At 47.3% G+C, this 15,044-nt stretch overlaps 1 protein-coding gene across 1 annotated transcript in view; it reads right to left on the bottom strand.

Annotated features, from left to right (window-relative positions):
* Positions 1-14,411, bottom strand: part of LOC135566740 (isoleucine--tRNA ligase, cytoplasmic-like) — a gene marked incomplete at its 5' end in the record, with an annotated part of 16,233 nt that extends 1,822 nt beyond the window's left edge. Inside the window, 3 exons of the mRNA XM_065014365.1 lie at positions 839-1,013; positions 11,495-11,578; positions 14,309-14,411. Coding sequence (XP_064870437.1) covers positions 839-1,013; positions 11,495-11,578; positions 14,309-14,411 — 362 coding nt within the window. The remainder of the gene's footprint in view (positions 1-838; positions 1,014-11,494; positions 11,579-14,308) is intronic.
* Positions 14,412-15,044: the final 633 nt, after the last annotated feature.

Genomic DNA, 15,044 nt, shown 5'->3' on the forward strand with positions numbered 1-15,044 from the left:
TGTGTAGGGTTCAGTGTGTGTGTAGGGTTCAGTGTGTGTGTGTGTGTAGGGTTCAGTGTGTGTGTGTGTGTAGGGTTCAGTGTGTGTGTAGGGTTCAGTGTGTGTGTAGGGTTCAGTGTGTGTGTGTGTAGGGTTCAGTGTGTGTGTAGGGTTCAGTGTGTGTGTGTGTGTAGGGTTCAGTGTGTGTGTGTGTGTGTAGGGTTCAGTTTGACCTGTTTGAGTGCTGTGGGATTTAGGAGGGGTGAGTTGTGTTCCAATCAGAGGTACATTTAACAGACGGACCGTTTCCGTGCCCCCCGGTTCCCTCTGCCCCCAGTTCCCTCTGCCCCCGGTTCCCTCTGCCCCCCGTTCTCCCTGCCCCCGTTCCCCTGCCCCCGTTCCCCTGTTCCCCCAGCCCCCGTTCCCCTGTTCCCCAGCCCCGTTCCCCCTGTTCCCGTTCCCCCTGCTCCCGTTCCCCCTGTTCCCCCAGCCCCCCCGTTCCCCTGCCCCCTCCCTTCCTACCAGTCTTCTGGAAGGTCTCCAGCCCCCGTTCCCCTCCCTTCCTACCAGTCTTCTGGAAGGTCTCCAGCCCCCGTTCCCCCTGTTCCCCCTGCCCCCCCTCCCTTCCTACCAGTCTTCTGGAAGGTCTCCAGCCCCCGTTCCCCCTGCCCCCCTCCCTTCCTACCAGTCTTCTGGAAGGTCTCCAGCCCCCGTTCCCCCTGTTCCCCCTGCCCCCTCCCTTCCTACCAGTCTTCTGGAAGGTCTCCAGCCCCGTTCCCCTCCCTTCCTACCAGTCTTCTGGAAGGTCTCCAGCCCCGTTCCCCTGACCCCCGTTCCCCCTGCCCCCCTCCCTTCCTACCAGTCTTCTGGAAGGTCTCCAGCTGTTCGCTCTTCAGTTCTTTAATGGACGCCGTAATGGATTTGAAGGCTCCTTTCAGCCTCTTTCCCAGCACCATGTGGTCCGGTTCAGCCCGCAGGCTGATGCCGTACTTGTCTTTGTCCGTGGACAAGGTCAACTGGCGGACATTCAACTCCTGAGAGAAAAGAGAAAGGGGAAGAGAGGGGGGTTTACTGCCTTGCTCCCCCCCCCAAAAAACAACAAAAAAAGCACAACTATTTTGCTTCGTCACCAGATTATCTTTTGTTCTTGGACCGTGGGATTTGAACCAGCGACTCTCTGGTCGTCCTGAACGCTACATGAAGATAACCGTCGTTTCCTCTACCATCGCAGTGTTCAGTGGATCTTAGGTCTAATAAAACGTGCTTCATAAAACGAGAGCAGTCACAGCACATGGTGTGGCATCTCCTTCATCTTCATCTCAGACGGAACAACACAGTCATCAACCATCGGTCTGTTCAGATACACAACGGAGGGAGGTGGTGGTGACTGCTGGTAGCAACAACCAGGACTAGAATCAGATACACAACAGAGGGAGGTGGTGGTGACTGCTGGTAGCAACAACCAGGACTAGAATCAGATACACAACGGAGGGAGGTGGTGGTGACTGCTGGTAGCAACAACCAGGACTAGAACACACTTCTGTTCTGTACCGGCAACAAACACCGTCAGATCGGTGGAAACACAAAATGCTTCTGTGTGTGTGTGTGGGTGTGAGAGAGAGAGAATTACATCTCATGCATGCTCGTGCCCTCTAAGATCCAGAAAAGTGAAAGGTAGTGTACCGTGTGTGTGAGAGAGAGTGAGAGAGTGAGAGAGAGTGAGTGAGAGTGTGTGAGAGAGAGAGAGAGAGAGAGAGAGAGAGAGAGAGTGTGTGTGTGTGAGTGTGTGTGTGTGTGAGTGTGTCACAAAAACGTAGTGAGGGATGGATCAGTCCGAGCCACAGAGCAGCAGATTATGTTTCCATGTCTCTGACCCAGCCAGGCACCAGGGGATGAGCTGATCCTTTCAGCCCAGCGCCCCACATCACCCTGGTCTCTATTATCAACATCCTGTCTGGCCTGGTGCTGGGGTTAGGGCTGGGTGTTGAAGGACAACAGGTTGGGGTAGGGTTAGGGCTGGGTGTTGAAGGACGACAGGTTGGGGTTAGGGATGGGTGTTGAAGGACGACAGGTTGGGGTTAGGGCTGGGTGTTGAAGGACGACAGGTTGGGGTTAGGGCTGGGTGTTGAAGGACGACAGGTTGGGGTTAGGGCTGGGGGTTGAAGAACAACAGGTTGGGGCTGGGTGTTGAAGGACAACAGGTTGGGGCTAGGGGTTGAAGGACAACAGGTTGGGGCTGGGGGTTGAAGGACAACAGGTTGGGGCTGGGGGTTGAAGGACAACAGGTTGGGGTTAGGGGCTGGGGATTGAAGGACAACAGGTTGGGGTTAGGGGCTGGGTGTTGAAGGACAACAGGTTGGGGTTAGGGGCTGGGTGTTGAAGGACAACAGGTTGGGGCTGGGTGTTGAAGGACAACAGGTTGGGGTTAGGGGCTGGGGGTTGACGGACAACAGGTTGGGGTTAGGGCTGGGTGTTGAAGGACGACAGGTTGGGGTAGGGTTAGGGCTGGGTGTTGAAGGACGACAGGTTGGGGTTAGGGATGGGTGTTGAAGGACGACAGGTTGGGGTTAGGGCTGGGTGTTGAAGGACAACAGGTTGGGGTTAGGGCTGGGTGTTGAAGGACGACAGGTTGGGGTTAGGGCTGGGTGTTGAAGGACGACAGGTTACGGTTAGGGTTGGGTGTTGAAGGACAACAGGTTGGGGTTAGGGCTGGGTGTTGAAGGACAACAGGTGGGGGTTAGGGATGGGTGTTGAAGGACGACAGGTTGGGGTTAGGGCTGGGTGTTGAAGGACAACAGGTTGGGGTTAGGGCTGGGTGTTGAAGGACGACAGGTTGGGGTTAGGGCTGGGTGTTGAAGGACGACAGGTTGGGGTTAGGGCTGGGTGTTGAAAGACGACAGGTTGGGGTTAGGGATGGGTGTTGGACGACAGGTTGGGGCTGGGTGTTGAAGGACAACAGGTTGGGGTTAGGGGCTGGGTGTTGAAGGACGACAGGTTGGGGCTGGGTGTTGAAGGACAACAGGTTAGGGCTGGGTGTTGAAGGACAACAGGTTAGGGCTGGGTGTTGAAGGACAACAGGTTGGGGCTGGGTGTTGAAGGACAACAGGTTGGGGCTGGGTGTTGAAGGACAACAGGTTGGGGCTGGGTGTTGAAGGACAACAGGTTGGGGCTGGGTATTGAAGGACAACAGGTTGGGGCTGGGTCTTGAAGGACAACAGGTTGGGGCTGGGTCTTGAAGGACAACAGGTTGGGGCTGGGTGTTGAAGGACAACAGGTTGGGGCTGGGTGTTGAAGGACAACAGGTTGGGGTTAGGGTGTTGAAGGACAACAGGTTGGGGCTGGGTGTTGAAGGACAACAGGTTGGGGCTGGGTGTTGAAGGACAACAGGTGAGGGTTAGGGGCTGGGTGTTGAAGGACAACAGGTTGGGGTTAGGGCTGGGTGTTGAAGGACAACAGGTTGGGGTTAGGGCTGGGTGTTGAAGGACAACAGGTTGGGGCTGGGGGTTGAAGGACAACAGGTTGGGGTTAGGGGCTGGGGGTTGAAGGACAACAGGTTGGGGTTAGGGGCTGGGGTTGAAGGACAACAGGTTGGGGTTAGGGGCTGGGGTTGAAGGACAACAGGTTGGGGTTAGGGGCTGAAGGACAACAGGTTGGGGTTTGGGGCAGGGGGTTGAAGGACAACAGGTTGGGGTTAGGGGCTGAAGGACAACAGGTTGGGGTTAGGGGCTGGGGGTTGAAGGACAACAGGTTGGGGTTAGGGGCTGGGGGTTGAAGGACAACAGGTTGGGGTTAGGGGCTGGGGGTTGAAGGACAACAGGTTGGGGTTAGGGGCTGGGGGTTGAAGGACAACAGGTTGGGGTTAGGGCTGGGTCTAATACTGTGTCTGTAATACTAGATATTGTACTGTGTCTGTAATACTAGATATTGTACTGTGTCTAACATTTACATTACATTTACATTTACATTTAAGTCATTTAGCAGACGCTCTTATCCAGAGCGACTTACAAATTGGTGCTTTCACCTTATGACATCCAGTGGAACAGCCACTTTACAATAGTGCATCTAGGTCTTTTAAGGGGGGAGGGGGGAGAAGGATTACTTTATCCTATCCTAGGTATTCCTTAAAGAGGTGGGGTTTCAGGTGTCTCCGGAAGGTGGTGATTGACTCCGCTGTCCTGGCGTCGTGAGGGGAGTTTGTTCCACCATTGGGGGCCAGAGCAGCGAACAGTTTGACTGGGCTGAGCGGGAACTGTACTTCCTCAGTGGTAGGGAGGCGAGCAGGCCAGAGGTGGATGAACGCAGTGCCCTTGTTTGGGTGTAGGGCCTGATCAGAGCCTGGAGGTAGTGAGTGCCGTTCCCCTCAGCTCCGTAGGCAAGCACCATGGTCTTGTAGCGGATGCGAGCTCAACTGGAAGCCAGTGGAGAGAGCGGAGGAGCGGGGTGACGTGAGAGAACTTGGGAAGGTTGAACACCAGACGGGCTGCGGCGTTCTGGATGAGTTGTAGGGGTTTAATGGCACAGGCAGGGGAGCCCAGCCAACAGCGAGTTGCAGTAATCCAGACGGGAGATGACAAGTGCCTGGATTAGGACCTGCGCCGCTTCCTGTGTGAGGCAGGGTCGTACTCTGCGGATGTTGTAGAGCATGAACCTACAGGGACGGGCCACCGCCTTGATGTTATTTGAGAACGACAGGGTGTTGTCCAGGATCACGCCAAGGTTCTTAGCGCTCTGGGACGAGGACACAATGGAGTTGTCAACCGTGATGGCGAGATCATGGAACGGGCAGTCCTTCCCCGGGAGGAAGAGAAGCTCCGTCTTGCCGAGGTTCAGCTTGAGGTGATGATCCGTCATCCACACTGATATGTCTGCCAGACATGCAGAGATGCGATTCGCCACCTGGTCGTCAGAAGGGGGAAAGGAGAAGATTAATTGTGTGTCGTCTGCATAGCAATGATAGGAGAGACCATGTGAGGTTATGACAGAGCCAAGTGACTTGGTGTATAGCGAGAATAGGAGAGGGCCTAGAACAGAGCCCTGGGGGACACCAGTGGTGAGAGCACGTGGTGAGGAGACGGATTCTCGCCACGCCACCTGGTAGGAGCGACCTGTCAGGTAGGACGCAATCCAAGCGTGGGCCGCGCCGGAGATGCCCAACTCGGAGAGGGTGGAGAGGAGGATCTGATGGTTCACAGTATCGAAGGCAGCCGATAGGTCTAGAAGGATGAGAGCAGAGGAGAGAGAGTTAGCTTTAGCAGTGCGGGCGCCTCCGTGATACAGAGAAGAGCAGTCTCAGTTGAATGACTAGTCTTGAAACCTGACTGATTTGGATCAAGAAGGTCATTCTGAGAGAGATAGCGGGAGAGCTGGCCAAGGACGGCACGTTCAAGGGTTTTGGAGAGAAAAGAAAGAAGGGATACTGGTCTGTAGTTGTTGACATCGGAGGGATCAGTGTAGGTTTTTTCAGAAGGGGTGCAACTCTCGCTCTCTTGAAGACGGGAGGGACGTAGCCAGCGGTCAGGGATGAGTTGATGAGCGAGGTGAGGTAAGGGAGAAGGTCACCGGAGATGGTCTGGAGAAGAGAGGAGGGGATAGGGTCAAGCGGGCAGGTTGTTGGGCGGCCGGCCGTCACAAGACGCGAGATGTCATCTGGAGAGAGAGGGAGAAAGAGGTCAGAGCACAGGGTAGGGCAGTGTGAGCAGAACCAACGGTGTCGTTTGACTTAGCAAACGAGGATCGGATGTCGTCGACCTTCTTTTCAAAATGGTTGACGAAGTCATCTGCAGAGAGGGAGGAGGGGGAGGGGGAGGAGGATTCAAGAGGGAGGAGAAGGTGGCAAAGAGCTTCCTAGGGTTAGAGGCAGATGCTTGGAATTTAGAGTGGTAGAAAGTGGCTTTAGCAGCAGAGACAGAGGAGGAAAATGTAGAGAGGAGGGAGTGAAAGGATGCCAGGTCTGCAGGGAGGCGAGTTTTCCTCCATTTCCGCTCGGCTGCCCGGAGCCCTGTTCTGTGAGCTCGCAATGAGTCGTCGAGCCACGGAGCGGGAGGGGAGGACCGAGCCGGCCTGGAGGATAGGGGACATAGAGAGTCAAAGGATGCAGAAAGGGAGGAGAGGAGGGTTGAGAGGCAGAATCAGGAGATAGGTTGGAGAAGGTTTGAGCAGAGGGAAGAGATGATAGGATGGAAGAGGAGAGAGTAGCGGGGAGAGAGAGAAGGTTGGGGGCGCGATACCATCCGAGTAGGGGCAGTGTGGGAAGTGTTGGATGAGAGCGAGAGGAAAAAGGATACAAGGTAGTGGTCGGAGACTTGGAGGGAGTTGCAATGAGGTTAGTGGAGGAACAGCATCTAGTAAAGATGAGGTCGAGCGTATTGCCTGCCTTGTGAGTAGGGGGGAAGGTGAGAGGGTGAGGTCAAAAGAGGAGAGGAGTGGAAAGAAGGAGGCAGAGAGGAATGAGTCAAAGGTAGGCGTGGGGAGGTTAAAGTCGCCCAGAACTGTGAGAGGTGAGCCGTCCTCAGGAAAGGAGCTTATCAAGGCATCAAGCTCATTGATGAACTCTCCGAGGAACCTGGAGGGCGATAAATGATAAGGATGTTAAGCTTGAAAGGGCTGGTAACTGTGACAGCATGGAATTCAAAGGAGGCGATAGACAGATGGGTAAGGGGAGAAAAGAGAATGACCACTTGGGAGAGATGAGGATCCCGGTGCCACCACCCCGCTGACCAGAAGCTCTCGGGGTGTGCGAGAGCACGTGGGCGGACGAAGAGAGAGCAGTAGGAGTAGCGGTGTTGTCTGTGGTGATCCATGTTTCCGTCAGAGCCAAGAAGTCGAGGGACTGGAGGGAGACATAGGCTGAGATGAACTCTGCCTTGTTGGCCACAGATCGGCAGTTCCAGAGGCTACCGGAGACCTGGAACTCCACGTGGGTCGTGCGCGCTGGGACCACCAGATTAGGGTGGCTGCGGCCATGCGGTGTGGAGCGTGTGTATGGTCTGTGCAGAGAGGAGAGAACAGGGATAGACAGACACATAGTTGACAGGCTAGAGAAGAGGCTACGCTAATGCAGAGGAGATTGGAATGACAAGTGGACTACACGTCTCGAATGTTCAGAAAGTTAAGCTTACGTAGCAAGAATCTAATTGACTAAAATGATTAAAATGATAGAGTACTGCTGGGGTAGGCTAGCTGCGTTGTTGACTAGATATTGTACTGTGTCTAATACTAGATATTGTACTGTGTCTAATACTAGATATTGTACTGTGTCTAATACTAGATATTGTACTGTGTCTAATACTATATATTGTACTGTGTCTAATACTAGATATTGTACTGTGTCTAATACTAGATATTGTACTGTGTCTAATACTAGATATTGTACTGTGTCTAATACTATATATTGTACTGTGTCTAATACTAGATATTGTACTGTGTCTAATAATAGATATTGTACTGTGTCTAATACTAGATATTGTACTGTGTCTAATACTAGATATTGTACTGTGTCTAATACTAGATATTGTACTGTGTCTAATACTAGATATTGTACTGTGTCTGTAATACTAGATATTGTACTGTGTCTGTAATACTAGATATTGTACTGTGTCTAATACTAGATATTGTACTGTGTCTAATACTAGATATTGTACTGTGTCTAATACTAGATATTGTACTGTGTCTAATACTAGATATTGTACTGTGTCTAATACTAGATATTGTACTGTCTGTAATACTAGATATTGTACTGTCTGTAATACTAGATATTGTACTGTGTCTGTAATACTAGATATTGTACTGTGTCTGTAATACTAGATATTGTACTGTGTCTAATACTAGATATTGTACTGTGTCTAATACTAGATATTGTACTGTGTCTAATACTAGATATTGTACTGTGTCTAATACTAGATATTGTACTGTGTCTGTAATACTAGATATTGTACTGTGTCTGTAATACTAGATATTGTACTGTGTCTAATACTAGATATTGTACTGTGTCTGTAATACTAGATATTGTACTGTGTCTAATACTAGATATTGTACTGTGTCTAGATATTGTACTGTGTCTAATACTAGATATTGTACTGTGTCTAATACTAGATATTGTACTGTGTCTAATACTAGATATTGTACTGTGTCTAATACTAGATATTGTACTGTCTGTAATACTAGATATTGTACTGTGTCTGTAATACTAGATATTGTACTGTGTCTAATACTAGATATTGTACTGTGTCTAATACTAGATATTGTACTGTGTCTAATACTAGATATTGTACTGTGTCTAATACTAGATATTGTACTGTGTCTAATACTAGATATTGTACTGTGTCTAATACTAGATATTGTACTGTGTCTAATACTAGATATTGTACTGTGTCTAGATATTGTACTGTGTCTAATACTCAATTTTTTTTTTTTCACCTTTATTTAACCAGGTAGGCTAGTTGAGAACAAAGTTCTCATTTGCAACTGCGACCTGGCCAAGATAAAGCATAGCAGTGTGAACAGACAACAACACAGAGTTACACATGGAGTAAACAATTAACAAGTCAATAACACAGTAGAGAAAAAAGAGAGTCTATATACGATGTGTGCAAAAGGCATGAGGAGGTAGGCGAATAATACAATTTAGCAGATTAACACTGGAGTGATAAATGATCAGATGGTCATGTACAGGTAGAGATACTGGTGTGCAAAAGAGCAGAAAAGTAAATAAATAAGAACAGTATGGGAATGAGGTAGGTGAAAATGGGTGGGCTATTTACCAATAGACTATGTACAGCTGCAGCGATCGGTTAGCTGCTCAGATAGCAGATGTTTGAAGTTGGTGAGGGAGATAAAAGTCTCCAACTTCAGCGATTTTTGCAATTCATTCCAGTCACAGGTAGCAGAGAACTGGGAAAGGCGGCGAATGAGGTGTTGGCTTTAGGGATGATCAGTGAGATACACCTGCTGGAGCGCGTGCTACGGATGGGTGTTGCCATCGTGACCAGTGAACTGAGATAAGGCGGAGCTTTACCTAGCATGGACTTGTAGATGACCTGGAGCCAGTGGGTCTGGCGACCAGTATGGCGAGGGCCAGCCGACTAGAGCATACAGGTCGCAGTGGTGGGTGGTATAAGGTGCTTTAGTGACAAAACGGATGGCACTGTGATAGACTGCATCCAGTTTGCTGAGTAGAGTGTTGAAGCCATTTTGTAGATGACATCGTCGAGGATCGGTAGGATAGTCAGTTTTACTAGGGTAAGTTTGGCGGCGTGAGTGAAGGAGGCTTTGTTGCGGAATAGAAAGCCGACTCTAGATTTGATTTTCGATTGGAGATGTTTGATATGAGTCTGGAAGGAGAGTTTGCAGTCTAGCCAGACACCTAGGTACTTATAGATGTCCACATATTCAAGGTGGAACCATCCAGGGTGATATTGTACTGTGTCTAATACTAGATATTGTACAGTGTCTGTAATACTTGATATTGTACTGTGTCTGTAATACTAGATATTGTACAGTGTCTGTAATACTAGATATTGTACAGTGTCTGTAATACTTGATATTGTACTGTGTCTGTAATACTTGATATTGTACTGTGTCTAATACTAGATAGACTTGATATTGTACTGTGTCTGTAATACTTGATATTGTACTGTGTCTAATACTAGATAGACTTGATATTGTACTGTGGGCTCAGACTTATAAAAGACCAATTCATTATCTACAGTAACAACATAATATTACTAGTCGTTTATCCCATTGCTGAATTCCTCTGCATTTTATCCGTCAACAGTTCACTTCACCGGCTGGATGGGTTGTTGTGCTACAGAATATAGTACCAGTCCAAAGCTCTTTATATTTTACTATTTTCTATATTGTAGAATAATAGTTTAGACATCAAAACTATGAAATAACACACATGGAATCATGTCGTAACCAGAAAAGTGTTAAACAAATCAAAATATATTTTAGATTCTTCAAAGTAGCCACCTTTTGCCTTGATGACAGTTTTTCAACACACTCTTTGCATTCTCTCAACCAGCTTCATGAGGTAGTCACCTGGAATGCATTTCCATTAACTGGTGTGCCTTCTTAAAAGTTAATTTGTGGAATTTCTTTCCTTCTTAACACGTTTGATCCGATCAGTTGTGTTGTGACAAGGTAGGGCTGGTATACAGAAGATAGCCAAATAGGGCTATCTTCCATAGAAAATAGTAAAAATAAAGAAAAACCCTTGAATGAGCAGGTGTAATGTTGTGCTGCTGCCTTGTGCCCATGCTGTTGTCATGCTGTGTTGCTACCATGCTGTTGTCATGCTGTGTTGCTACCATGCTGTTGTCATGCTGTGTTACTACCATGCTGTGTTGCTACCATGCTGTTGTCATGCTGTGTTACTACCATGCTGTGTTGCTACCATGTTGTTGTCATGTTGTGTTGCTACCATGCTGTTGTCATGCTGTGTTGCTACCATGTTGTTGTCATGTGTTGCTACCATGCTGTGTTGTCATGTGTTGCTACCATGCTGTGTTGTTGTCTTATGTCTCTCTTTATGTAGTGTTGTGTTGTCTTATGTCTCTCTTTATGTAGTGTTGTCTCAGGTCTCCCTTTATGTAGTGTTGTGTTGTCTCTCTTTATGTAGTGTTGTGTTGTCTCTCTTTATGTAGTGTTGTCTTAGGTCTCTCTTTATGTTGTGTTGTCTCTCTTTATGTAGTGTTGTCTTAGGTCTCTCTTTATGTTGTGTTGTCTTAGGTCTCTCTTTATGTAGTGTTGTGTTGTCTTAGGTCTCTCTTTATGTAGTGTTGTCTTATGTCTCTCTTTATGTTGTGTTGTCTTAGGTCTCTCTTTATGTTGTGTTGTCTTAGGTCTCTCTTTATGTAGTGTTGTCTTAGGTCTCTCTTTATGTAGTGTTGTGTTGTCTCTCTTGTTGTGATGTGTGTTTTGTCCTATATTTATATTGTATTTATTTATTTTTATCCCAGCCCCGTCCCAGCAGGAGGCCTTTTTGTCTTTTGGTAGGCTGTCATTGTAAATAATAATTTGTTCTTAACTGACTTGTCTAGTTAAATAAAGGTTAAATAAATACAAATGAAATGGGCAAACGAGTGACTAAGCGACTTTCGAGAGCGTGGTATGATCGTCGGCACGCCAGATCCAGTCTCTCAGAAGCGGCCTTCCTCCTGGGCTTTTCACACACAACAGTCTCTAGTGTTTACAGAGAATGGTGCCACAAACAAAACACATCCAGTCACCGGCAGTCGAGAGGTCGAAGGAGAACGGGAAAAAAATTCTGCAAGCCAACAGGTCGGACCACAAAACAGACAAATAATGGGGCAGTCAAACTCTCATCTCTGAACACACAACTCGTTGATCCCTGTTACTGATTGGCTATTTGCAGTGGACGACCACACCAGGGTTCCACTCCTATCAGCTAAGAACAGGAAGCAGCGGCTCCAGTGAGCAACGCCATCACCAACACTGGACAATTGAGAAGTGGAAAAACATTGCGTGAATATATGTGTTTGTGTATATGTCTTACCTCCAGGATGTATTTCTGCAGGGAGGTGATGTCTCTCAGAGCTTCTGGATCTTGGTGGATCACTACCACCTCCTTTAAGGGATACTACACAACAACAACATCAACCGTTAGTACACAACAACAACAACCGTTAGTACACAACAACAACAACAACCGTTAGTACACAACAACAACAACAACCGTTAGTACACAACAACAACAACAACCGTTAGCACACAACAACAACAACCGTTAGTACCCAACAACAACCGTTAGTACCCAACAACAACAACAACCGTTAGTACCCAACAACAACAACAACCGTTAGTACCCAACAACAACAACAACCGTTAGTACCCAACAACAACAACCGTTAGTACACAACAACAACAACCGTTAGTACACAACAACAACCGTTAGTACACAACAACAACAACAACCGTTAGTACACAACAACAACAACAACCGTTAGCACCCAACAACAACAACCGTTAGCACCCAACAACAACAACCGTTAGCACCCAACAACAACAACCGTTAGCACCCAACAACAACAACCGTTAGCACCCAACAACAACCGTTAGCACCCAACAACAACCGTTAGTACACAACAACCGTTAGTACACAACAACAACAACCGTTAGTACACAACAACAACAACCGTTAGTACACAACAACAACAACCGTTAGTACACAACAACAACAACCGTTAGTACCCAACAACAACAACCGTTAGTACCCAACAACAACAACCGTTAGTACCCAACAACAACAACCGTTAGTACCCAACAACAACAACCGTTAGTACACAACAACAACAACCGTTAGTACACAACAACAACAACCGTTAGTACACAACAACAACAACCGTTAGTACACAACAACAATAACCGTTAGTACCCAACAACAATAACCGTTAGTACCCAACAACAACAACCGTTAGTACACAACAACAATAACCGTTAGTACACAACAACAACAACCGTTAGTACACAACAACAACAACCGTTAGTACACAACAACAACAACCGTTAGTACACAACAACAATAACCGTTAGTACCCAACAACAATAACCGTTGAGCAACAACAACAACCGTTAGTACCCAACAACAATAACCGTTAGTACACAACAACAATAACCGTTAGTACACAACAACAACCGTTAGTACACAACAACAATAACCGTTAGTACACAACAACAATAACCGTTAGTACACAACAACAATAACCGTTAGTACACAACAACAATAACCGTTAGTACCCAACAACAACAACCGTTAGTACCCAACAACAACAACAACCGTTAGTACCCAACAACAACAACAACCGTTAGTACCCAACAACAACAACAACCGTTAGTACACAACAACAACAACCGTTAGTACACAACAACAACCGTTAGCACCCAACAACAACAACAACCGTTAGCACCCAACAACAACAACCGTTAGCACCCAACAACAACAACCGTTAGCACCCAACAACAACAACCGTTAGTACACAACAACAACAACCGTTAGTACACAACAACAACCGTTAGTACACAACAACAACAACCGTTAGTACACAACAACAACAACCGTTAGTACACAACAACAATAACCGTTAGTACACAACAACAATAACCGTTAGTACCCAACAACAATAACCGTTAGTACCCAACAACAATAACCGTTAGTACACAACAACAATAACCGTTAGTACCCAACAACAACAACCGTTAGTACCCAACAACAACAACCGTTAGTACACAACAACAATAACCGTTAGTACACAACAACAACCGTTAGTACACAACAACAACAACAACAACAACCGTTAGTACACAACAACAATAACCGTTAGTACACAACAACAATAACCGTTAGTACACAACAACAATAACCGTTAGTACACAACAACAACAACCGTTAGTACACAACAACAACCGTTAGTACACATCAACAATAACCGTTAATACACAACAACAGACACTTCATGCGGTACTACATACTACCACCTTCAGGGAGTACTACATACTACCACCTTCAGGGAGTACTACATACTACCACCTTCAGGGAGTACTACATACTACCACCTTCAGGGAGTACTACATACTACCACCTTCAGGGAGTACTACATACTACCACCTTCAGGGAGTACTACATACTACCACCTTCAGGGAGTACTACATACTACCACCTTCAGGGAGTACTACATACTACCACCTTCAGGGAGTACATACTACCACCTTCAGGGAAGTACTACATACTACCACCTTCAGGGAGTACTACATACTACCACCTTCAGGGAGTACTACATACTACCACCTTCAGGAGTACTACATACTACCACCTTCAGGAGTACTACATACTACCACCTTCAGGGAGTACTACATACTACCACCTTCAGGGAGTACTACATACTACCACCTTCAGGGAGTACTACATACTACCACCTTCAGGAGTACTACATACTACCACCTTCAGGGAGTACTACATACTACCACCTTCAGGGAGTACTACATACTACCACCTTCAGGGAGTACTACATACTACCACCTTCAGGGAGTACTACATACTACCACCTTCAGGGAGTACTACATACTACCACCTTCAGGGAGTACTACATACTACCACCTTCAGGGAGTACTACATACTACCACCTTCAGGGAGTACTACATACTACCACCTTCAGGGAGTACTACATACTACCACCTTCAGGGAGTACTACATACTACCACCTTCAGGGAGTACTACAAACAACAACATTAACGACAACAATCAAACACACGTATACATGACAACAACAAATGCTAGCTAAGAGAAAAACACACACAGTTGATGTCCTCTTACCTTAACGGGCAGAGTCCTGCGGTCTCTGATGACTCGTCCAAGCTCAATGACAGACTGCATCTGACACACCGCACTTTCTATACGCTTGTCAATCAACGACTCCCTGTCACACACACACACACACACAATAATAGCAGGTTAGACAGGTCAGACTCAGGACCAGAGTAGAAGACACAGTGAGTATTTTTTTAAATATTTTTATTTTTTAACCTTTATTTAACTAGGCAAGTTCAGTTAGAGCAAATTCTTATTTTCAATGGCGGCTAGGAACAGTGAGTTAACTGGTCTAGAACAGTGGGTTAACTGGTCTAGGAACAGTGGGTTAACTGGTCTAGGAACAGTGGGTTAACTGGCCTAGGAACAGTGGGTTAACTGGCCTAGGAACAGTGGGTTAACTGCCTGTTCAGGGGCAGAAACGACCGACCCGGTCAGCTGGCGGGGGATTCGATCTTGCAACCTCTCAGGTTACTAGTCCAACGCTCTAACCACTAGGCTACCTGCCGCCTCTACACTCTAACCACTAGGCTACCCTGCCGCCTCTACACTCTAACCACTAGGCTACCCTGCCGCCTCTACACTCTAACCACTAGGCTACCCTGCCGCCTCTACACTCTAACCACTAGGCTACCCTGCCGCCTCTACACTCTAACCACTAGGCTACCCTGCCGCCTCTACACTCTAACCACTAGGCTACCCTGCCGCCTCTACACTCTAACCACTAGGCTACCCTGCCGCC

Source organism: Oncorhynchus nerka, unplaced genomic scaffold, assembly GCF_034236695.1.
Source record: "Oncorhynchus nerka isolate Pitt River unplaced genomic scaffold, Oner_Uvic_2.0 unplaced_scaffold_3507, whole genome shotgun sequence".
NCBI lineage: Eukaryota > Metazoa > Chordata > Actinopteri > Salmoniformes > Salmonidae > Oncorhynchus > Oncorhynchus nerka.